General features: G+C 50.7%; 1 protein-coding gene across 1 annotated transcript; it reads right to left on the bottom strand.

Annotated features, from left to right (window-relative positions):
- Window positions 1-1,152: 1,152 nt before the first annotated feature.
- TRAP1 (TNF receptor associated protein 1) lies at window positions 1,153-24,921 on the bottom strand. Its single transcript, XM_021540775.2, has 18 exons — window positions 24,840-24,921; window positions 20,302-20,469; window positions 19,115-19,197; window positions 18,588-18,728; window positions 11,415-11,486; window positions 10,591-10,751; window positions 9,679-9,788; window positions 9,422-9,495; window positions 7,016-7,171; window positions 6,579-6,699; window positions 6,386-6,455; window positions 6,077-6,224; window positions 5,407-5,592; window positions 4,189-4,327; window positions 3,623-3,708; window positions 2,676-2,821; window positions 2,253-2,325; window positions 1,153-1,978 (listed from the first exon to the last, which is right to left on the bottom strand). The coding sequence occupies exons 1-18, from the start codon at window positions 24,919-24,921 to the stop codon at window positions 1,877-1,879; spliced, it is 2,118 nt and encodes a 705-aa protein (XP_021396450.1). The 3' UTR covers window positions 1,153-1,876.
- Between the last annotated feature and the right edge of the window lie 171 nt (window positions 24,922-25,092).

Below are 25,092 nucleotides of genomic sequence, written 5' to 3'. Positions count from 1 at the left end.
CAGCACAAATCACCAAAGGTTTTAATTGCTTCAGTCTGTGCTGCAATCACAGAATCATGCCCCAAGTGCCTCTTCCACATGTCTCTTGAATCTCTCCAGGGATGGTGACTCCACCACTGCCCTGGGCAGCTGTGCCAGTGCCTGACCACACTTCCAGTGAAGAATTTTTTCCTATATCTGATCTGAACCTGTCTTGCATAACTTGAGGCTGTTTTGTCTCATCCTGTCCCTGTTCCCTGGGAGCAGAGCTCGACGCCCCCCGGCTGTCCCCTCCTGTCAGGAGCTGTGCAGAGCCACAAGGTCCCCCCGAGCCTCCTTTTCTCCAGGCTGAGCCCCCCCAGCTCCCTCAGCTGCTCCTGGTGCTCCAGCCCCTTCCCAGCTCTGTTCCCTTCTGTGAACATGCTCTAGCCCCTCAATGTCTTTCTTGTTGGGAGGGTACTAGGACTGCCCCCAGGACTGGAGGTGCCTCAGCAATGCCCAGGGGGACAGTCACTGCCCTGGTCCTGCTGGCCACAATGTTCCTGACAGGATGTATCACCAGCTGTAGGATGGAGAAGGTGACTCCTTGACTGACTCAGCATCCCCTAAACTATCACTATTTTTCTCCTCTTCCACATCTGAATAAAAGTGAAATCTTAGGTGATGTTAATAAAACTTCTCAAACGGTCCCCCAAGCAGCAGGAATTTTTCACTCCTCTGTGCACAGCCAGGCTTCCTGTAACTTAAAGAGCTGGAGGTTGTCCTGCTCAGTACAGCACTCAGAGTTAACCAAACCCAGTCCCAGCATCTTAATCTGGCAATTTAAAGATAAACTAAACAAAGACCAGGGCTGCTCAGAGCCCTACTGAGCAAGAGAAAGGATTCTTATAAACCATTTGCATGGTGTAAAGCAGACACAAAGGGAATCTAGCATGGCATTTCTGTCTGAACAGCCACTGCTCCTTGAGTCAAACCAAGGGCTACATCCCATTTTCAGAGACAGGGTTCATAGCTACAGATTCTCCTGCCTTCCCTCTATGCCCTTGTTTTCACAGCCCTCTCCTGCCACCATGTCCAGTGCTTGATGCCCTGAAGAACCAAACAGCATCTGAAGAAAGACCAACCAACATCATCAGCTGGGAGACACAAAGACCAACAAAGAGGAGAGTGATGTGGGGGACATCTGGAAAATAAGAGCAGTTTACTTATCATAAATACAGATCAGCAAGGTGTGCAGTTTATTCCAGACTCTCCAAAAAGCCACACAGTGGAAAGCTGCCTCCCAGTTTCTTCCCTTTTTCCACAAGACCAGGGCGAACTCGCTTATCCAGCAGCTCAATGATCTTTTCTGCCATGGGATTGCACTGACATGTTCCACCAAGAGTATCTGGGTCTGCCAAAGGCAGCAAGGTGTCTCCATGCCAGCAAACTCCTCCTGCCTGGTCAGACCTGGAGATTTCTTGACTAAGTAATTGATTTTTCCCGTGCTTGTTCAGAGCACAGAGGCGAGCAGGGATTTTGTGTATGGGGAAGGGGGGGTGTATTCACAGACCTAACTGGGAATCTTGCCGTCAACATCTGTTTTGAGAAAGGTCATTTTTAGAAAGAGCATGAAATTAGGCTCTTCAGGCTCATGTCAGAAATTTGGGTGCATTATTTAAGCAACAACCTCTGGATTTTGTCCCCACTAAGAGCACTGCACTTTGAACAAGTTGATGACATGGGATCTGGTAATTACAGCTGGCTCCTCCCTGTGCAGGGAAACCTGGATGTCCCCAGCATTGTCCCTGCCCTCTGCCCATGAACTTGTGCTGGACTGTGCCTGCAAGCAGCTGTTGAGAGTGGCTGTGCCTGAGGCAAGAGATCAGCACAGAGCTCATCCTTCAGTCCTTGGGGCTCAGTTCTTCTCCAGGATTCTGGTGAGGAGTTCATTCAGCCGGTTCACCATTGGCCTGGGATCCTCATTCAGTCCTGCTGCAATCATGGCATTCTCATATATCTGAAAAAGAGAAGAAAGCACTAAATAAGCACTAAAGCAACCTGCCTGAGGGAGGATGGGAATGGCCCTCCCAGGACCTGCATGTTGAAACCAAGAATGTCTTCTAGGGCACCTGCTAGGACAACATCAAGCACAAGTCCCAGAAATACCCAGGGACCACAGAAGTATGTGACTCCTGCCCACTGTAATGGTTCACCCTGTTCCCACCCATGCATGGTCTGCAAGCTGGCTCTGGGAAGGATGGTGCTGCTTCTGGAGGAGGTCTGGCTCTCACCTGGTCGAGCAACATCTGAGCCAGATCAGGCTGACTGTCCTTCAGCTCGCTGAGCTTCTTAATCAGAGCATGCCTGTAAGAGAGAGATCAACACTGAGACTTGCTGATATAGGACACGGTGAGAAATTTATTTCCAGAATGAGCAGCTAAATCACAGCAGATCACCAAAGTCAACTTCCTTGCTTCTGTTCTGGGGGCTTCTCTCTTCCATCTGTCCCTACAACCACCATGGTCCCCAAAGGGCTGCACATTGTGTGTGGGGGGCTCACGTTGAAGGTGCCTCACAGATTAAGGTTCTGTGGCACTGACTGCACTTAATGGGGAGGACTCTGCTAATTGGCAGCCTTACACTGCCTCCTCTCTGCCTCCACTTCCGAGGGGCTGCTGTGTCCCAGGCCTAGTGCTGGTGCTGTCCCTCCTTACCCTGTGTTGATCTCCAGGGTGGGCTGCAGGAGCTGGGCTCGCTCCTCCTGGGTCTTGGCCAGCTGCTGCATGCGCAGGAAGTGGCGGGCAGCGCCCATCTCCAGCACGGTGATCATGGCAGGGTGGGTGTCCAGCCGCGTGGTCACCTGTGCACAAGCACCAGTCAGGGCTGCCACGGACAATGCATGTCCAGCATGCAAAAAGATCACCTGAGGCTTGCAAGATCCCAATCCTGCCTTGCCTCAAATGATAGAGGCCTGCAGTAAAATTGGCAGCCCTCAACACATAGCTACCATTCAAGCAAATACTCTGGGAGAGAGACTTGAAAAAGCTTTCACAAATCAAGCATAAGCGAAGGATGACAAACTTGCAAAAACTCTTGATGTCCTCAACACTTCAGCAGAACAATAAGGCATTGTAAAATGAGACTTCCAAAAGATTGTTATCCATGTGGACAGCCTGCATATGTGAGGGAAGTCTGAGGACTTGGAGTCTCCTCAGGACAGATCCACACCAAGCCTCCACATGATTCATTCCCATCCCACAGGAGACTGCCTAAACCAGCAGGAAAGATGGGGGCCCAAATGGCCCCACATTCACAGGCAGTGGGCTGCAGCTGGACCCAAAGCATTCCTTGCCAATACACCTCTCTAGTCCACAAGCAAGGAAAGTCCCCAGCCTGTTCTGGTAACCTGAGCATCGACTGCAATATGGGCTTTGCTCAATACACATTGAGATGTGGTTCTTCTGCTGCTACCCTGACCATTCAATGACAAATGCCAGCATCCACACCATTTACACACAGGAAGCACAGAGAAAAATGTCTTCCCACAGGGTCCAAAGAAAAATCTGTGGCAGCAGATCCCCAACTACCTGTCATCTTTTTTCCCTAGATTGTTACCTCCGTGGATCTCCTGTACTCAGTTACCCAGACACAGAATACCCACCTTCACTCCAGTGACTCGAGAGCCTAAGGCATTCCTCATCCAGGCCATCAGATCCTCAGCCTCCTTCTCTGTCAGACGTTCTGCAGCTGGCAGGGAAAGAGGGCACATCTGAGTGTGCATCTATAGTGTGCAATGGACAATGAGCTGAGTTTCCACACTTCCATTTGTCAGTTCTCTTGTGGGAGTGGGAATGCAGCTCCACTCAGCACATCATCCCAGAGCATGTCATACCTGTACCTAAGGTACATGCTATACATGAACCTGAGGGCAGGCTCATGCCTTGCCAGGGGCTGCCTCCCTCTGTCTGGGCACCAGATGTATGCATGGGGTTGAAATAAAATCATGGCAACTCCACACATGACATTCCACTTAACTTTGATCATGTGAGAATTAAGCAGTCTCCAAAAACTCTAAGCTGCCTCAGACCTTGAGAGTGGAAGCCATGAGAATGGTGGAAGGCTCCTGCTTGGGAGTAGCAAGAGCAGAGGAGGAAGGTGTCCCCTCACTGGTTGCTCAGGGTAGCAGGACAGTGTTCAGCATGAGGGGACAGGGAAGCCTCATGATACCTGGCCGGTTCTCCTCAAACTTCTCTTCCTTATAGTGATCAACAACAATGTCTGTCTCCACAGAGATCAGCTTCTTCTTGTCAAACTCCCGGAGGTGCAAGAGTGTCAGCTCATCAAACTGCTCATAGCAGAACAGCACCTGTGCCAACAAAAGGACAGTAACACATTGTTTAGGATGAAACAGCAATCCCTCCTTCCCAATGCAGCTCTGTACCAAACAGCAGGAACATCACACAGGAAATTCACAGGTGTTTCAACCTCAACCCCACAGTGACTGTCACTCAGGGCCTGACAGGAAAGCCAGCCCTTGGAGGGATTTGTCACCATGGGTGGCAGGTCTGCAAGTGAAAAAGTCCTGCTGCCCAGGAAAATGAGAACCAGCACTGACTCCAGTCCTGAGAGGGCCACCTGCTCACAGAGGACAGCTGCAACACAATTACAGCCCTGCACAGCAGCTCCCACGCTCCTGCTGTGGGATCCAGCAAAGGTAGGAAACAGATATAAGAACCAAGTATTTGTACAAGTACTAAATCACAGAATATGCTGAGTTGTAGGGGTCCCATCAGGATCCTTGTCCCAACTCTTTTCCCTGTGCAGCACACCCCAGGAATCAGTGTCTGAGAGCATTGTCCAAATGCTTCTTGAACTCAGACAGGTGTGGTGCTGTGAGAACTTCCCTGGGGAGCCTGTCCCAGTGCCTAACATCTCTGGATGAAAACTTTCTCCTGATACCCTACCTAAACCTACCAGTTCAGCTCCAGCCATTCCCTTGGGTCCTGCACACCAGGACATGTGAGTGAAGGTCATGAGAGTGAAGAGATTGACACCTGCCCCTCTGCTACCCCTTGTGAGAATGTTGAAGGCCATGGTGAGGTCTCCCCTCAGTCTCCTTTTCTCAAGCTGAACAGACCAAGTGCCCCCAGCTGCTCCTGATACGGCTTCTCCTCCATGCCCTTCACCATTCTCACGGCCCTCCTTTGGATACTCCTAACAGCTGAAAGGATTTTTTGTAATGTTGTGGTTAAGAATGTTTGACAAGTTCCTCCTGGCCTTGTGCCACAGTCTGAGCAGAGGCAGAGGGGGCCAGGCAAAGGCACCGCGCTGGCAGGGCTCTGTCACAGGCCTCACTGCGCTGCTCAGCTCTGAGAGCCAGCCCTGAGACCCACTGCTGCAGCAGCTCAGGGTGCTCCCCTGGCTGTGGCACCACTGCTCACCCACCTCCATGTCCTTCTTCTTCATGGCCTCGAAGTAGGGCGAGTGCTCGGCCAGGTGCCGGTTGGGGGCACACAGGTAGTAGATGTTCCTGCTGCCGGCCTTCATGCGCGAGCTGTAGTCGGTCAGGCTGGTCAGCTGCCCCGCGGGCAGCGCCGACGACTCGTAACGCAGCAGCTTTGCTATGTCCTCCTGCAAGAAACGTGCTCCTGTGAGCTCGGCTGGGTCACTGAGCTCCACCCGACCCCTCCCAGCCCCAAGGATTCCTGTGCCTCTTGGCAGCCCTACAAAAAGGCTCAGGGGATTCCAAATCCCTCCTTTCCTGCTCTAGATATTAAAGAGGCAGAAAAGTGATCTACAGAGGATGTAGGTCAAGCTCTCCTGGAAATGGCAATTAGACAGAAAACAACAAGAGGGGAAGGCCCATCTTTATTGCCTGTTGTAGTTGACATTGCACTAGGGAGGGCTGACAACAGTGTGGGTACAGAGACTCTGCAGGGTTTCAAAATAAATAAGAAGCAGCACCAGTCAGAAAGAGTGAAAGTTTAGGCACTAGAGAATCCATAGGTCTAGGAACACAAGTTATGGGTGTGCAAGTTCCATGGGAAGTAGCAGTCTACCTCATCCCAGCTCATGGTGATTTCTCCCATCAGCTGTAGTGTTTCAAGACTCGTACCTTGACATCCTGCTCTGCTATTGTGACAATCCCCTCTCTCATGAATACCCCATACTCCTCAAAGAATTTGGCATATTTCTCAGGGTCCTTCTTGCTCTGGTCAATGAAGAACTTGATCAGCCTCTTCTGCAAAACATCACGGAGCTTCCTGCAGGAGGAACAAGCCTTTTTCAAGACAGCTGCTAGAGCCAGACAAGATGTTTTAGGTAAATGTCTCTCTGTGCAGGGTTGTAGTGAGTCCACTGCTCCCTTTTCCTCATGGCTTTACATCTTTTCCTTGTATCTCAGTCCAGAGATACTCTCACTCACCTGATCAGGGCACTCTCCTGCAGAAGCTCCCTGCTGAGATTCAGGGGTATATCCTCACTGTCCACAACACCTGGAACACAAAGCAACCCTTAACAATGATGCAAACACAAGTGCCAGGTTCAGGAAGGCAGCCCTTGCCTCATTCCTGTGGAAGCCATCATCCACAACCTGCTATTCCTGGTCCCACACACACCTCTAAGGAAGCGCAGCCACTTAGGCAGGATGTCTGCAGCTTTGGTTTGGATGAGGATTTTGCGGCTGTAGAGGGCAACACTGGAGCCCATTTCCCTGCTGATGTCAAACATGGATGGCTTCTGCAGGAAAAGAGACAGGAGGTAACACCAGCACTGTGCAGGGTGCCCACATCACACTGTGGTCTTCCCTGCAGTGCTGAACCCAATAAGAGCAGAAATACCAGCTCTTTTCCTTAGGGACCTACCTCAGCCATCCCCCTGCTCCTCCCATGGCTCAGTATCCCAACTACCCTGCAGCACCCAGCCTACTGCAGAGATGCCACACTGCATATTCCTCCCTGCAGCCGTATCTGCCTCCTTTCCCTAAGGAGCTCTCCCATTCTCCCCTTTCAGAGCAGCTGGGCAGAAGTCCCACATCCCAGGACAGCACACGTACCTGCTCAGGCACGTAGAAGATGCTGCGGATGTTGAGGGGAGCGTCGGTCTTGTAGTGCAGGACATAGCGGGGCTTGTCGTAAGCCTGCGCTATGAAGCGGTAAAACTCCTCGTGCTGCCACTCACCAATGTCCTTGGGGTCCAGCATCCACAGAGCCTGTGCAGGAGCAGGGAGAACAGTTCCCATCAGCTCTGTGGCCTCCAGGATGCCAGAGCAGGGAAACAGAACCTGTCAAACAGACTCTTCTGCACACCGTGGGAGTGAGATGTGGCTCAGGCACATTATCAATGAATGAACTACTGCCCCTCATCTGGCCTCGGGCCACCTCTCAGAGGTAACTCTTGCCCTGCAACATATATAGGGCAGTTTTGTTTAGCCCAAAACAAAAGGGATTTGGCTAACCTCCTTTGCCTCGCACTTGCCAATGGCCATCCTGGGGAGATCCCACAGCTCAACTGACTGGCAGTACTGGTCAAGTTCTCAAGGCCTAACCAGCAAAGGAAAAGCAAAAGTTTAAGTCAGCCTTTTGCAACCGACTTGCCTCTCTGATGGAGGTCACTGTCTCAGCTAAGAGCTTGTGAAGTAGCTCCTGCACTGTTTTCTGCTGATTTGTTCAGCATCTTGGGAGCTGCTTTGTGAACCACTGCAGGGTCACTGCTCCAGCACTGTTCCCCACATGAACACATGCACTAAAGCCATGAGCTCTAGCTTCCACCTGCTGCTGCTCTAACCCCCCCAGTGCTTTCTGAAGCACTCAGCCCATGCTCACAGCACGTCTCAGTTTCCAGTACCTCAGCAAAGACTCACACCTAGCAAAGATGTGGGACTCAATGCAGAACTGTGTGTTTCCAGCTGGGTGCAGCCCTTCTCAGCCACTGCCTCTCTTTGCCACTCAAGCCCAAATGAGTGACAGGAGTGATTTCTGGGGACAACAACAACATCCAGCCCACCCTCAGAGCCTAAGGATTTCAGGTCTCTGGCAGCCCCGAAATCCTCAAGGATTCCTGGTCTCTGGCAGCCCTGAAATCCTCAAGGATTCCTCTGCCTCAGAGCCTTGTTCCATAAGTGGTTTCCTCTCATTTCCAGCACACACAAGGGTCCTGGAGGGTTTGCAGGATCACAGGTAGGATTATGGACTCACTGGGAGCTAAGGTGTACTACAGTAGCTGTGTTAGGGAAAGTGCTGCAGTCTCAGGGGCTCACTTGTAGCTAACAGTTATCCCAGTTAGACCAGAGAAGCCCCCAGCTCCATGCTGTGAGCATTCAGGAGCTCACCAGGGAACCAACTGTGGCTCTGTTTGCAGTGAACTGATGCTGATGTGTGGAAAAACACAAAGCCAAGATCCTGGATAAAGAAAAGGCATTAAATGGGAGCATAATGAGAATCAAGCTGTTGCTGTAACCCAAGGGAAGACAGACTTTCTGATAAGAAGATAGAAGTCCATGACTCTATTAAGGGCATTTCACCCCTTGCTCTACTACTGCTCTTCTCCAGGGAGCCTGTTCTATTGATTGTCAGGCAGAGAGAGCAAACAGCTGTCTAAAGCTATTTCTGGTTTTGTAATTTAAGGGGCACAGCTAGAAAGCCTTTGGAACAGAAACACTATTATACAGTAATCCAAATAAATAATCAGTGACTAATAACACCAATTACAGAATCTTAGCTAAATTAACATAGTAAAATGTTTAAATACAGTCTTGAAAGTCTGTGCAGTCAGTGCCACATTCCAGGAAACAAAAAAGCCACACACATGCTATCTGCTCTTTTAGGTGAGAAAGCTTTAAACAATCGGAAGAGGAGATGCTGGAGGAAAATGATTAATTGATTTCTGTTTTAAAGGTAATAAATTTCTACCAAGTGATGCCTGCAATTGGGCCAAGAACATCTAAGCAAAATGGATCTGGCTACAGTATATTGCCAATGGTCAGAAAGTGCCAGCATCAAGCAGTGCTCAGCTAGAAGCTGGGAATAAATCAGGCTGTGGGCTGAGCTGCTGAAAAACCCCAACCACCCCCTGGCAGTGGCTATTTCATGTAAAAGACAGAAAGAACTGCAGTGAGAGGTGTCAGCACACCAGCAATATGAGCAATCCCTACAGCATTAACATGTCACATGGTTTGAACAGAATAAGCATTATAAAGCACTGAAATAGTAATTCAGGATAAGGGAAGATACAGATCTTGCTGATCTCCACGACTTCCACAATAAATGCAAAGAAGCTGTTGCAGGTATGACTGGATTGTCTCCTTTTGTTCTAATAACTGATCACTGCAAACTCTGTCATATCCTGGACAATCCTCCCCTGATTTCCAGGGACAGCAGCAGCTTTATGCTGTTTCCTGTCTCCAGTGGAGCATTACAATGGTTCACCTCCATGAGTGACCTGGCTGTGGCCTCCACCTCACCTGTAATGTGTTAATTCTTCTCCCATTGAGGTACAGAGGGAAGCTGATGAAGTTGCTGTATTTTGTCACCACCTCTGGAATGGAAAGAAGACATAGAAGGGTCACCTTTGTGGAAACAACACAGCAGGAATTCCCTCAGTAAAAGCAGGTGAAAGGAGTTGAGAAGAGGAAAAAACCTGTAAATTCACCTCCCATCTGTGGGCACCAACAGACTTCACAGAGCCTCAGGGGTAACAGCATTCCCCTCCTCTACTCACCCTTGACTCGGTCTTCATTTGCAAACTCTTTGCAGTCTTCTTTGAGGTGTATAATAATCTTAGTCCCAGCTCTGACCCCAGATGCTTCTGCAATCTCAAACATCCCTGAACTAGGATTAGAAATAAATGCTATGTCAGTTTGTGCCTCAGATACACTCATGATAGCACAGAGAAATTGTTCAATTGCATGCACAACACTTCAAGGCCAAGAGGAAAAGGCAAAAAAGTCTTGAATGCCTGAACACTCCCTGTGCCTCTGAGAAACCCCAAAAACCATGTAGCTGTTATCACCACAGACAGGACACACTGCTCTGCAAAGACACTAGCTACTGAAAACCCAAACCAGTCTGCTGTCTCAGCTTTCTCAAGAATTTAAATAATGCAGTAAATTCTTTATTCTGAGGAAATTTTAAGGAGATGCTGAGCTTGTCACCCTCAGAAGCACCAATTTCAACATGTCCAGCAGCCCACAGCTTTGCCATCACAGATGTTTGCAACTTCAAGCAAAAAGCAAAAGATGAGCATACAGCTGTGACCCACAGGGAGACCCCAGTGCTGCAAGCTCTGCTCTCTGTGGGTGTCTCGAGCCAAACCTCAGAGGATGATGAGATCAACGAGGTTCAGTTTGTCCCCGTGGGTTCAGCCCCTGAGCTGACTGCCTGCCAGCAGGGATGGAACAGGAGAGGCAGGTACTCTGCCAACAGCATGCCTGCTCTGACAAACCAACTCTGTCCTTGCAATTTCCACACTGCCACATTTGGCCATGCTTTGGTACTGTATATAACTTGAGCAGGACCTAAATCAGTCAGCCAGGTCCTGAAAGAACTCACAAGCTCTGTCTTTGCAGAGGTTTCAGGCCATGCCTGGTCTGGACACAGCCCCCCATGCTGCCACCCCTCTCTGCAGCCTCACCCATCAGATGACCAGTGGTAGCCTGGGCTGCCCGGCTCTGCTGACTGTGAGAACACCTCCACTTTATCAGCCACCATGAAGGCTGAATAGAAGCCCACTCCAAACTGGCCGATGATTTTACTGCTGGCTTCAGCTTGGCTCTGCAGAGCTTCTAGGAAAGCCTGCAGGAACAAAGGAGACACAAACCAGCACACAGTGACTTCAGGTATTGCTGGAGGTTGTGATCAATCCCCAGCTGGGCTCCTCAGGCACTGCAGCCTGGCAGGCCAGCACCCTCAGCCCATGCTCCTGCATCAGTGCTCTGAGGAAGGTTCCCAAGGAAAAGGGAAACCTCTGCAAAAAGGAAGCACTGCTTAGAGCAGTAAAAGGAAAACAAGTGAGAGCTCGGTCAATCAGGAGCAGGAAACCTTAAAATGGTGCCTCCAGAGATGAAAACAAAAATCAGCTACACATGTACAGCACCTTGCTGTGGGGACAGAGCTGCTGCTCCCCTGGACGTGGGGTAAATGCCAAGTGGGTGGGTGCCCCTCTGTAAGGATGGCTGGGCAGGAGGGTATTTGGAGTGAGGGCAGTGGGTGCAGCAGTGCTACACACAGGGCCCATTAGCACTGCCTGGGCTCCCTGGGCCTCCCACAGCACAGCAGGGATAATTGAAAGACAGAAGACTCCACAGGCAGGTTTCACCTTCCAAAAGAGGTGTAATTTCACAGCTGGGCTGAGGACCAAGGGACAAAACAGAATGAAAAATTACTGGGAGAACAAAAGTGATTGTAACTGGAGAAGAGTTTTCTAAGGGAGGGAGAAGGCTCCTCATCCCTAGTTACCTTTGAGCCTGATCGAGCAATGGTACCAAGGTTAGAAACCAGCTCTTCCTGGGTCATCCCAATACCTGTGTCCTGAAAAGAAACAGCAACTGCAGCTCAAATATCAGCAGAAAATAACTGCTCCAGCAAACAGCACCCAAGCAACTTGTGCCTCCAACTCCCACTCTCTCCTTCCCCTCTGAATACTAAATCCAACACCAGACTTCCAGTTGTGACTCCATCTGCCCATGGCCAGGAACAGACTCAGAGGGCACAGAGCTCCAGGGGCAGCCACAGCTGCCTACAAACCACCAGGAAGCTCAGAGACTCTGGCCATTTCTCAAGGAAAGACAAAACCATGCCAGGACAGGCTGGATTCTACATCCCTCTAAAAAGCACAGGATGGCAGTGCAGGAAAGAAATGCCAACTCAGCCATGGCCCCACACTGCCAGATGTCATGCACTGAGACACCCTCCATTCCTGAACTGGTCTGAGGGGGAGTTGAGGAGCAGTGAGAAGCAGCTTGTTTACAATCTGCAGATGTGGAACTGATGCACTCACACTGGGAATCAGCAGCAGAGCAGCAAATCCCTTAACTTCAGGTAATGCAGACCCTTGAATGCAAGTAACTCATGAACTGATATACATCTGCTCTGCCTTTTCCCCCCTTCTTATCCCCCTCACCCTGTGCTCCACGATGTGAGTATGAAGCTGTCAACATCCAGGAGAGCTGGGTATTGCATTCCCATGGGAACAGCCTGACCCCAGCCAAAATACAATGCACCAGCTATACTTTGTGATGCTCTGCCCAAACTTCAGAGGCACACAGCTCCTTGTCATCCCCAGCTTATTCCAGAATTGCACTGCTGCATGCAGATAAACATCTCCCTGCAGCTCACACATCTAAGGCAGCAGAGCCTGCGGCAGCACCACCCAAAAAAAGCTGCAGAAAGTCTCAAAACTAGCTGCAACTTCGATTTGCATGACACCCCAAGGCAACAAAGGTAACAGCAAACCCCAGCTAGAAATGGCCACCCTCTCACACAGGACCCCAGCAAAAATCTTTCCTTTTCTGTTGTCCAGTGTGTTTTCAGACTTTCTCTACATGCATTTGCCACTGCAAAGGGGAGGCTACTGCCCTCCAGGATGCCACTCCTAAGAAAAAAGTGCCATTTCCCTTTCCAAATCCCAGCAGCTTCTCTACTTGACACAAGCACCCCAAGAACCCAATGCTACATGTTCTCTGAGCCGCTGAGGTGAAAAGCAGCCAAATGAGATGTGATTCTCATTCCCATGAGGGATTCAGCTCTACCTGAGTACCTGTGAGCATGATTATCACAGCTGACAGCAGCTGGCACATCCAATGTGGGCTCACAGATTCCCAGTGCCTTAGCAGGGGTGGGATTTGGTGTGCAGGGATAGCAAAATCAGCTGCAACAGAGCTGGCAGCTGCTAGGTGGCTTGGAGGTGAGGTGCCAGAGTGACCTCTGCCACCCATGAAGCATTTACTGGGCTTATTTCCACCAAAGTAAGTTAATGTCAGTATGTATTTCTTAATGTAATGTCTAACTGCACTGAAGGATTGAACTGTTCAGCTTGTGAGGTGCCATGTGGGTAAGACATTTTCCTGCACCCCCACAAGTCATGGCACAGCAATCCCTTTCCCTTGGTTAAATACAGTAAGGCCAGTCAGCCCACTTGGCTGAGAAAAGGGATGATGCCCAGTAAGATCTCAACAGCAAGAGATCAAAAGCCAAGGAAAACAAACAGCGTATGGCAAAATCTCAGGAATCTGACATGGTCCCTTCCCCCAGGGAAGAAAAAGCCAGAAAGAACAGCTTTCAGCATCTGGTTCAGTTTTTCTTATGCCAGACCCTGAAGAGAACTCTGATCCACTTCTATTTATAGCACAGCATGTCATTCCCAAATTCCAGTGTATTAAAAAAAAAATACATCCTTTCCACATTAATTTATTGGCTATTGAATTCCTAATGCCCTGCCAAACTTACTGCAGAATGCTTAATGACAATTCCTGGAGACTGCTTTGATGAGGGTGAATCTCATGAACAAAGAAAGCAGGTCTCAGACAGCCAGGATGCTGACAGGGGAAGCAGAAAGCAAAGATCCTGGAAAAGCAGACATTTCCTACTGCAGGAAAACACCTGGGTGGATTAGGATGAACACACCATCAAGATTCAACCCACCCTTGCCATATCCACGTTTCCTGCAGCTGCCCTTTGGCTTCCTTCACCACATGGAGCTGCTCAAGGGAATGGGAATAAAGCAGCAGCAGAGGAGAGATGGGAGCTGAGCTCTGCAGAGCAGGAACTCTGCAGCCATGGGAAGCAACTGAACCTGCCTATGAGCAGCCCACCTCAGGCTGGGCCCACATAAGTGCTGGCAGCTCCAGCTCCATGAAATCCAAGGAAGCAGCTGGTGGAACTTCTACTGCCCTTCTCACACTGCTCTGTCCTGCACCAGCTGCTGCTTGGCTGCTGGGTGTCTTCACCAGGAACCACCATGGCCTCACCCAACCCCTGCAAACACCTTCTGTCCACCACCTTTGCTCCACCATCAGCATTACAACTTCTCTTCCCCTGCACACAGTTCTAGCCCTCCATTCAGCCTGCAAGAAAAGCTTTATCAGGCTGACCACAGCCACAAAAGAGCTATTTGTAACAGCACAAAGCAAATTGGATGTGGGGCTTCTCAAATTACAAAATGTAAAGGATATGCTCAGAGTTCCATGTGCCAAGTGTTTCTCTACAGCTTGGACAGACCAAGACACAGAGTTCTATGTGCTGACCCTTCATTAGCTGAATGTTGATTACAGAAGACCTGCTGTTACCAAGCAGAACCACCACCTCTTCACCTGGGTGAATTTCTCCTCTGGTATTTCTCAGGGTACAGAGTAAAAATCCTCCCCAAACCATCCCCTATAAAAGACAACAAAGAGGCTGCAGACCTTCAGACTATGAAGGGCTGGTGGCCACAAGTGTTGAACTAAATGCAGTAACATTTACCCCAAAGAGAACATCAGCTGAACTTTGTTTCTAGCACCTTTTTATATGTGGAGACCTCCAATGTACCAAAGCTGCTGCTGACCTGCACCTTTGTGCCTTCTGAGCCATTTATTCTAACCCTGTGGTGAGGGTGGATGTTTGCAGAGACCTGCTGTGCAAGATTAGTTTAGCTTTGCTCATTACCTGAGTCCAATTTAAAGTACTGCAGAGCTTCCTTACACCTAATAACCCATTAAGCAGCCATTAACTACTGCCTCTGCCATGACTGCATTGGAAGGAATGCTCCCAGTTAGAGGTACCTGGCTGAACTATTGTGCTTTTCACTTTGCTTTGTTGCAAAACAAACACCTGAAACATTTATTTCAGTGAAAACATCAATGGGGCATCAGAAGAACACTGACTATGTTGTAAAGACATGCTGCTTTCACCAGTTGATAAGGTAATAAAATCCCAAAATGTCTGATTAGCAAATGTGCCCACTGTTATTTAAACACCTTGATTAAGGACTTCAAGTTCACAAGACCCGGACAGCAGCTGCACTAGAGCAACGTTCTGGTTTAGAATCATTAAAGCATCTGCAGCAGCAACCAGCAGACAAAAAGCCAGAGTAAAACTGATGCCTGTGAACACGAGGTAATCTTGGCCTAGTACATGGAAGTTGTCCAAAGCAGAGAGCCTGAGCTTTCCTTTGCAAAACCACAGGCTCAGCCTCCACCCATCCAGGTCTAAATACCCACTGTGCAGAAAAGTACTGCTTTTCATCCACTTTGAACTTCCCATTTTTATACAGGATATGCTCTTATTCTGCTGTGAAGAGAACTAAAAGATCGTGCACTTCCTTTCTTGGGCCACAGGTTATTTGAGATGTGTTTGTATTTCTGGGTCCTGGGCTTATTTGTTAAAGATGATGCAACCACTGGAAGCTGCAGCCCATCCCTACAATCTGTGGCATATTTCTGTAGATCTAATTCCACCTAAGAGTTGCTAAAGTACAGCCACGTTTACCCCTCTATCTCCACCTGTCCATCTCCTGCTTCCTCAAGCCCAAGTGACACAGATGCTGCAGTGCAGGTCACCCTCTCTGCTGCAGCCTGGTCCCACAAGGGAGGGGGACCTGCTCCCCACCTGCCCCAAGCTTTGTGGGACACAAGGGTGCATCTGCACTGACCTGCTGCAGCCCCAACAGCTCAATCCTTACAGGAGCTCCAGCACAGCCCAGTCCTTGTTACAGGCCGTTTGTAACTGGTGAGGCAGGAGAGATCTGCTCAGCAATACAGGGAGCTGTTGCAGGGAGGAGTGGTGTTTGCAGTCATTTTAACTCCTCCCAACACAGCAAACTGGTGATTTTGTGGCTTCACAGACACTGATTTTGGATGATGGCAACAGAAACATGAAAGCCCAACAAAGGGAACGAGCAGCCCAAGCTCTGGCAGCGACCACGCTGCTTTCCCATGCTAGAACAGCAAGCACACTCCCTCCCCCAGCAGAAGCAGCCATCAGCTCTGTAAACATTTCAAACCATTTCCTCTAAACTGTCCTAGCCTTAAATTAAACACCAGCAAGGAGCGAGGCTGCAGCCCTGAGCTCACACATCACCACCAGGCACAGCAGCACGGCAGAACTGCACAGCTCCAACACCACCACCGCACAGCCAAGTGCCTGTCACCTGCCTGTCACCTCGTGTAGGTGCTCAAGGTGAGCTCTGTGCTCACAGAGCCTTGGGGTCTGCCACAGGCCCTCTGTTCCCACCTCAAAGGGTCCAAAACCACGTCAATAAAGCCTCAGCACGGAGAACTGCAGAGCTCTGCAGAGCTGTTCTCATTGGAAACACACCCCTCACATTTTCAAATGGATTTTCTTAAGCACTCTGACCTTGCAGACTGTGGCTGCTACAGATGGAGCTGTCCTAGAAACACGAGGCAGTTTTCAAAGGGATGGAGGAAATGGTGGAATTTGCTAAAACAACAGGACTTTGGTGAAGGAAGCTAGGTGGTGGAATTCAGTCAACACGCCCCTCTTAGCAGATACTACACTGCAATGCTTAGGTGGAATATTCCTGAATGAGGACATCCATCAGAATTCTGAGTCTTGCTGTGCTTATGACTGGAATTCAGTCCTGGCAGAGAACAAGGAGAACTGCAGTCACTGAACAGAGATGTGTGCAGTCCTGTACCAGATCTACATAATCCCCCAGGAATGTGCCTGTAATGGCCATCACATGTTACAGACCTGCCATTTCTCAGCTCAATGAGATGCAAAGAGATGCTACAGGGCTTGGAAGAGGAGGGGAGAGATTCAGCAGATCCAGAGGCAAAGAGCAGCATGAAGATCTGAGAAAGATCCAGGGATCAGAGACAATGGGACCTTTCTAGGAATAAAAAAGGGGTGACTGTTGCTACAGGTCATATATGAGGGACCTGCTGCCTCTTTTTTGGTTGGTTCTAGTGGGCACAGAAAACAAAACAGTGGCAAAGGGAAGATCCATCTCTGCCTCAATCACTGCAGCAAGCTTTCTTTCACCTTTGCATTCCTGAAAGGCAGAGAAATGTTCTGAATGATGCTTGTTCACAGTAATCATTATATGCAGTTTGCTTCTTCAAGAAGTTATAAATAACCCCCTGACTGGAGGTAAGGAGCTTTCGGCACTCTGGAGAAGGCAAAGCTATTAAAGAGATTGGAGCAGCGTTGTTCTTGCTGCTCCCCACAGCCCAGGACTGCTGCAGTTAAAAGCTTCCTAGTTAAGACTCATTTAATGGCATTAGAGAGGCACTGGCAGCCAGGCAGGGGGTTATAAAAAGCCCAATCCTTAACCCATCTAACTGGGATGGCATCTGAGGCACCCTGCAAGGTGGGCAAGCAGCTCTCCAAGCAAACTGCCAAACAAGGGGAGAGCTTCCACAGGGACACAGCGTGAGAGGTATCAATGTCTTGATGGAGTCAGATGCTTCAGGTCCACTAGGATCATAAAACGGAAAGATGAGAGGCAGGAATGACCCCCTGCTTGGGGCTAAGCAGGGCTCCTTAAGCAATTGGTGTTACACGGGAGTCAGAAAACTGCAAGAGTGTGACAGGAATAGCAAAGCCCCTGCCACCATGGTTTGAGAATCCCTGCTTGGTGATTGTGTTGCCCACTGACAAGCACTAACTTCCCCATGGCAACTGCAGCACTTGCTCTGCAGAGGAACAGAAATACAAAATAACTGTGCAGCCTCCAACAGCCCCCTGTGCTTTTGTCCCACGTGAAAAATATCAGCCTGTGTGCTCTGTCTGTGCCACATCTCCCCTGGACCTGCCATGGTCACTCAGGGCTGCCTGCTTCATCCTCCTCCTTCCCCTCTGCTCTCCTAGGAATGTGCACAGCTGACACAGCTCCACAAGGAAAATTACCAGTTTGCCTCTTAATGTTAGGAACTCTGCCAAGCAAACACCAAAACTGAGGCTCAGCCTCCCACCCTGGACAAGAGCCACAGGCAAGATCAAAGTACAGAGAGAAGGCCCAACTCCACTTCCCTCCCCATGCTGAGGCCCACAGGTGATTGTTCTTACAGACTGACTCCCTCCCAGTCAGCATTTTGTCACCAGCAGGGACAACCAAAACCTGGGCACAGGGGAGTGCTGTGCTACTGCCCAAATCTACAGTCCCAACTGTGCCTGAGGGCAGAACCTCAGCATCAACTGGACTCAGCCTGTCCTGGAGCAGGAAGAGAGACATGCAGGAAGGGAAAGCTCTTCTCACACCCCTGGCATTTATTTCCCCTCTCCCCCAAGGGAGAGAGAAGGTCTGCAAGTAACACCTCAGACTTCAGGACATACATGAAAACCTCCCCAAAGGTCAGGACGAAACCAGACTCACAACTTATCCACTGGTGAGAAACTCACACAACCTGGGAAGTGCACCAGGCAGGGGTATTGGCAAAAAAGCTACTGGAACTTCCCAATAGGTAAAGAAAGAGCTGCAAATTTTCCTATGGCTACAAGTGGGGAGCAGATAACATTGCTGGTTTCTCATCAAGTCCTGAGGTTACAGCCTCATGAACCCAGCTGAGGACAGAATATTTGGGCAGGCCTGGGGACTGTGCTGCTGCTCAGCTTCCAGTGACTCTTCACAGGACAAAGACCAGTGATGAGAGCAGCAGGGAATAACACCCTGCTGTTACCAAAGGGAGCTACCTGGATGGTGATGGTTCCCTTCCCACTGTCTGTCTGCAGGTGGATCTCCAGCTCTGGCAAGGCCTTCCCTTCCGTCATCAGCCGGTGGCGCAGCTTCTCCAGCGCATCGCTGCCATTGGAGATCAGCTCCCGGATGAACACCTGGGGACGAGGCACAGCCTGACCCTGCAGCCTGGCCCTCCCCCTGCACAGCCCTCCCAGGGACCTGGCAGCTCAATGGCTCCCACAAACTCCAGCTCCCCAAACCGTGTTTGCCCATTATCTGCCAGGAGAACAGTTTGTCCAAACTCAGTGTGAACCTGCAGAGGCTCAAGGCTCAGAGTCACTTGGCTATACCTACAAATTGTTTCAAACAGACATTTTCAAGGTGTCTTAAGAAAACATCATTCAAGAAAGGCTGACATGAAAGCTCAGGACTCACTGGGAACTGAACAGTTATTCTCCCAGCTTGACCATTTTGGATGTATCCCTTGACAGAGATAGGCTTTGCCAACAGAAAATCTCACAGCAAGTTATGGGTGTCTTACCTCTTTCTCTGAGTACAGGGAACGGGCAACAATGTCCAGCAGTTTCTTTGTTTCAGCCTGGAACTCATGTTTAGAGGCTGCACCTGGAATGAAGATTAGGGTTGGGGTTGTTCAGCTTGGAGAAGAGAAAGCTCAGGGAGCACTTAGAACCCCTTCCAATGCCTAAAGGGGCTCCAGGAGAGCTGGAGAGAGACTTTGGACAGGGCTTGAAGTGATAGGACAAGGGGCAATGGCTTTACACTGCCAGAGGGCAGGGATAGATGGGATATTGGGAAGAAATTCTTCCCTGTGAAGGTGGTGAGGCCCTGCCAGGGTGCTCAGAGCAGCTATGGCTGCCCCCAGATCCCTGGAAGTGTCCAAGGCCAAGCTGGATGAACACATCCATACAGGTACCTCTGCAGAGTGCCCAGGAAGGGAAACCTCCTCAGAAAAAAACATAAAACATCTCAGCTGAAAGACCATCCTTGGCCTTTTAAAAATAGCAAGAGGCATTAGAGAACTAATTTCTCCTGCAAGAGGCATTAGAAAACTCTGGGAAAACACAGGATAAAGCCACAAATCCCACATCACCTCTGCCATGCCTTGCTGGTGAGGATGTACATCCCTCAGGGATGGGGTGAAGCTGGAGTGAGGGCAGCCAGTACATCAACCCCACTGGGGACTTCACAGCCTGGCAGTCTCAAAAGTCTCAAAGGTACCTCCAGGAAAACCACAGAGGCACAGAGTTCAGATGTTATTTCTGTGCTGGAATAACTCATTGCTCAGACTGCTTTAGAGCACCTGTCCCTGAAGATGTGCAAAGCAATTCGTTCTAGCTAAAGGGCTGACATCAGGACTCTCATCACACCTCCACGATCCACAGCAATGACCTGGGCAGGCACAGTTGCTTCTGGGACAGAAAATTCCTTTCAGCCAATTCCAGTGCCTGTGGACCGTCCACACATGACCATCAGCTGGCTAAGCCCGTGGATGCAGTCTTGATGTCCTTGTTTCTTAGACAAAGGCCATGCTGACCTCCACACCCCGGTTTTGGGAGGTAATGGAGCAACACAGATGGAAAGATGTGGTGAGCAGTACCTGCACTTCCTCCAGAGGCAGCAGCACTGCTGAGGAGGGCTCACCTGCAGCACACCTTGGCCCAGGTGCACCCCAAGAGCATCCCCACAAGGCACGTGTACCAGGCCCACCTTTGACGTTCTCTGTGTTGCTGATGATGGTGTGCAGGGGCTCCTCCTCCTTGCTCTCTGCTGTCTGTGTGCTGTACATCCGGACAGCAGGAATGCTGGAGGCAGCAACTTTGTGCTGGAGGCTCCAGGGCTGGAGTATTTGTCTTTGCAGACATGCTGCTCCTTTTGCTAAAGACACAAGTGAAGATATTTCAATACACATCACAAGTCCAGCACCAAGAGGAGCACTCAGAGGTCCCACCTGGGTAATCCCATGGGAGTTACACTGTCTAAGCAGCCCCCTCCCAATCCAACACCCACCATTCCCCTCCAGAATTGCCTTCACTGCATGAAACAGGCAAGTTGCTACTTTGGCTCTTCTGAATTAAAATTTTATCCAGAAGATGACAATTAGCAGCTTTCCCACTGAATTAACCAGTCAGGAAGAGGCAGTCTGCAGCTTCCACTGCTGCTACCTGGCTAAGCTGATGACAACTCCCACATCACTGCCTGTGAAAATATAAATTGGCAAAAAATATTTGGCCTTTAACTGTGCAAGCACAGGGATTACATCCCCCAACAAAGCAGCACCAGGGCAAGCAGCACATGCAGCAGCAGCAGCAAGGCCACCAGTCACAAAATCAATGGGGAAAATGAGACCAGTCAGGAAATGGCACAAACCCCCTTAAGGTCAGGGATTCCAAATTCTCCTCCTTTGATTATGCCCAGCTGAACCCAAAAGTCTTCTCTCTGTTGGGGGATGAATCAAACCAAACCTGGTCACAAAAAGACCATTGCAGCACCACAGACCTCTGTCCAAAGGCTGTTTCTTGGAGTGATTTCTGAATTGCTGGGAGAATGGCAGAGCAGGATCCCAGAGCGTGAGGATCTGACCCTGCAGCTGCCCTGGGGAAGGCAGCATCTTGGCCTCCCCCAGTCCTACAATGAACATGAACAGGCTGGACTCATCTGGGAAGCAGAGGAGGGACCAGAACAGTCTGGGCAGAGCCAGGAGAATGTGGATAAGCAGCAGAAGTGGCTGGAAGCAATGACAAGCTCAGGTTTTCCTCACAGCTCGCTCTGTGCCTGGTGGCTGTTTCATCCAGCAAGGGAAGGAGGCAAACCCTATACCTGACATTTTCAAGGGGTCCTTTCTTTGAATAACTGGGTCCAAAAACAGCCAAAGGCCGAACCAAACCTCTTTAGTATGGTGAGAGTCCCAAAGCACATCTGTGACCTCCTTGGAAACAGCTTCCAAGGCCATCCCCTGCCCTCCAGGCCCTCTGACATGCTGAGGGAGCTCAGCTCCCTCCTGCACCTTCCTCCACCTTGCCACAGCCCTCGAGTGAACTCTGCATTCCAGTCTTTTCACCAACATCCCTAAACCTCACTTCACAAGTGCTCTGCACACCTCCTGCTCCCCACAGCAGGTCCTACAGTCAGCGTGGTCATCAAGAACAGGTCTTGTTGCTCCAGACCATCATGCTGGTCTCTTACGTGCTCCAGACCAGGTGGACATGAACCCCTGAGCTTTAACAGCACTTCTGTCTCCTGCACCTCATCCTCAAGAGCTGACAGAGGAGCTGTCAGTCCTTGTTCTTCCTCCTCCTCACAGAAAGCTTTGAATCAAGATCCACTTCTCCAGCCAGAAGCTTGAATGACTCCCCAGTCATTCTGCCCTTAAAGAAAAGAGCCCACAAATAGTTCTAAATGCATCTGAACACCTCCCACACACATAACTGCGCTCTGCGTCACGAACAGCTCTGCCGCATGATCGCAGGACACGCTCCGGAACTCCCGTTCCTGTGCTGGGATCGCCTGGCAAAGCAGCAAGGAAAACAACCCTGGCTGGGGTGGAAAGTAGCAGAGCACTCACTGTCCAGCCCCTCAAGCTTCAGAGGGCAAGGGCCTGCAGCTCAGGGTTTATATATATTTTATTTAGGTATTTACATCTTTTATACTCATTTTATGCTGGGTGCTGTAGGATACTGCATTGTATGTAAGCACACACACACAAACATCTCCAAAACAGCAGAAATAAAAGAGAGAATTTTGCTCCCTCCCTCACTCTAGGATCCAAAAAAGACACAGATCAGCAGCAACTTAAAACCTTAAGTTCACTTCTATCATCAGATGTCCAGGAAGCAAAACCCCAGAGCCCCCACACAGATCAACCCCAGCCCATGAACACCAGATGACTCTAAAAACTACAGCTACTTATAATTTTATTTCTGGCTATTTATAATTGTTGATGTATTCATATTTTTTGCCTCCCTACCTCCAAAGCACAATAATAAATCACCACCCATCAGTTCGGAAGTTACTGTCAGATTTGTGCAATGTTTGGTCTTACCACCCTTAATTAACAGCCTGTCCCATGCCAGGCAGAGACACAGCTCATTAAACACAAGCTGCAGCATCTTCAGCCCTTTTGCCTCTCGAGAGTCCTTGCCTGGAGCAAGGGAGCAGAAAAGGCTCCTGGCTATTCTGGGTATAAAACCACAATTATCAGCACACAAGAGCTATTGAGAAGCACCTGCTGAGGTAACAGGTTATGTGCTACTCATAATGAGCCTCAGAAACAAATTCCCAAGCCCAGGCAACAAAGAAGGAATGGCTCTTGCCCTAGATAAGCACTGTGATGTGTTGGGGCAAATCAGGGCTTTTGATACTGAGTTAATCAAATGTGGAGCTTTACCACAGCCCACACCCCTTCCTGTTCCTATCACTGCACTGTGAGGGATGCAGAAACTCACATTACACCTCAAATTCCACCTCTCTGTGATCCCAAGTGATCCCAGTGTGCCCACAGCCACAGCCACTCACAAGGACCCTCAGGGGCTCCTTTCAATCCAGACACCTCAGTGATCCCCCAGCCAGCCCCCCAGGAAGCACAGCCCAGCCTTTTCTGGAAAAACCACTGCAGTGAGCAGAGCCCAGCACCAGCCAGAGAATTAGGGTGGGAAACCCTGCACAAAGCAGTTTGTGCCTCAAAACAAAAGAGAAGAATTTGGGTCAGCAGGAGCCCAGGGAAGCTCGTGCAGGGAAGAGCTCCAGCAATTAACACTCCAGCTGAGATCTCCTTACACAAAAGGGCTCCTAGCTGGGCACCAGATCCCCGGAAATCTGGGGAGATTCCCTGACTGACCCACTCACACCAACACATCTCCTGAAAAGCTCTGCAGCAGCTCCAGCCTCTGAAGTGCTGAGAGCAAACACTGCCAGCTCTGCCTGGTGAGGGAAGGGACCCGGCCCAAAGGAGAACATCTCCTGCCCCTCCCTCTTTATCCCCACCCCACACACCTTCTGCTCTCGGCTTTTTCCCTCAGGGCCTTTGAATGACGGGTTAAGAGATAAAAATCTGCTCTGCTGGAGTATGTCTAACCCACCAGAGGCAGCAGCTTTGTTCCCAGACACGGATGCTAACAAGCCTCTGGGGATTTCTGCAGAGGCAGAGCTGGATTGCCCAGAAACACCCAAGTGGCACTCTGTGACACAATAAATCTGACAGCCCGACCCTTAAAGTGACCCTATTTGTCACACAATTTCCTCTGTCACATTTTCTCTTCGTAACCTGCAGTGAAACCACAGACAACACCAACAACATGCAGATCTGTCAATTAGGGGCCACACAACACACAGGGAAACATGGAGCACAGCACGGGCTGCTGACAGGCAGGACACTGCTCACCATGCTCTGGTTAATGGCAGCTCACAGGCACATTTCCAGCCCACAAGAGCCTTGATAATGGAGCACATCCCATAACTGAGGCCTCAGAGTTTGGATTTTCTTAGTACTCACTCCTGCCAGCTGCCTGAGGTGAAACTTCAAGTGCACCCCTGGGAAATGCAAACCCTTCAGGCTCATCTGTAAAGACCCCTGGTACTGACACAGCCAGAGAACAGCAACGCTGCTGCCTTCTGCTCTCATGCACGTCCTTCTCTCTCTGCCTTTCTTCTCTCAGCCCAGGTACCTGGGCTGTGCACCCTGTGTGAGCTGGGACACGCACTGGGACATGAGACATGATGTGAATATGCTGTGCAGCCCGGATGAGCCAGCAGGTACCGCTGGATGTCCTTATAAAGGCCAGGAGAGGAACTGGGAGTGCTGTATGAACCAGGATATAAACACGGCTGTGTTATATACCCCTACAGGAGCCAGGACATGAACCTCACCACGCTACGCGACCTGAGCGTGCTGCACACCCTGTACGAGGTGTACCCGGCCCTGGAGCCGCGGGCTGCCCTGAGCGCGCTCCCTGCCCGACACGAGCCCGCGCCATTCCCTGCACAGCCCCAGAGGAACTCGCCGCAGCCCAGGAAGGAGCGCGGGGCGGTCTCGGGTCAGTTCATGGGGCGCTGTGCGCTCTGCCAGACCCGTTCCGGCCCTGCCGAGCGGCCGCGGCCGAGAGCGACGGGGCGCTGCCTGCGCGACACGCACCCTGCGCACCTCCAGAGGACGCGCAAGGCCGAGCGCAACTGCGGGCAGGCGCGGCCGTCCCACCGAGCCATGGAGGTGCGGCCGCCCGCTCAGCCCGGGGCCCGCCCGTCCCCCTCACCTGCGGGCGGGCGCGGCCGGGGCGCGGCCCCGGGGCGCCGCAGGGCCGCGAGCAGACACCGCCCGCCGCGCGCCGCCGCCATGCCCGCCTGCCCGCCCGCGGCGCGCGCCGATGGCGTCACGGGGCGGGGGCGCGCCGGGTCCCCCGCGCGCGGGCTGTGCGTGACGCGCGCGCGGTGACGTCACGCTGCCCCTCGGCCCGCGCGCGCTGCTCCCCTCAGGGCTCCCCCCGGGTCCGCTCCCCGCCCCGACCG

Source organism: Lonchura striata, chromosome 16, assembly GCF_046129695.1.
Source record: "Lonchura striata isolate bLonStr1 chromosome 16, bLonStr1.mat, whole genome shotgun sequence".
NCBI classification, from domain to species: Eukaryota; Metazoa; Chordata; class Aves; order Passeriformes; family Estrildidae; genus Lonchura; species Lonchura striata.
This window is presented reverse-complemented; position numbering and strand designations above follow the sequence as displayed.

What these genes read in the sequence shown, in the direction of transcription:
- TRAP1 (XM_021540775.2), bottom strand. Translation starts at nt 24,921, where the DNA reads ATGGCGGCGGCGCGCGGCGGGCGGTGTCTGCTCGCGGCCCTGCGGCGC. An exon ending in CCCTGTACTCAGAGAAAGAG is followed by an intron (nt 18,729 to 19,114) that starts GTAAGACACCCA and finishes CCTCGTCCCCAG; the next exon opens with GTGTTCATCCGGGAGCTGAT. An exon ending in TACCACTGGTCATCTGATGG is followed by an intron (nt 9,789 to 10,590) that starts GTGAGGCTGCAG and finishes TTCTAATCCTAG; the next exon opens with TTCAGGGATGTTTGAGATTG.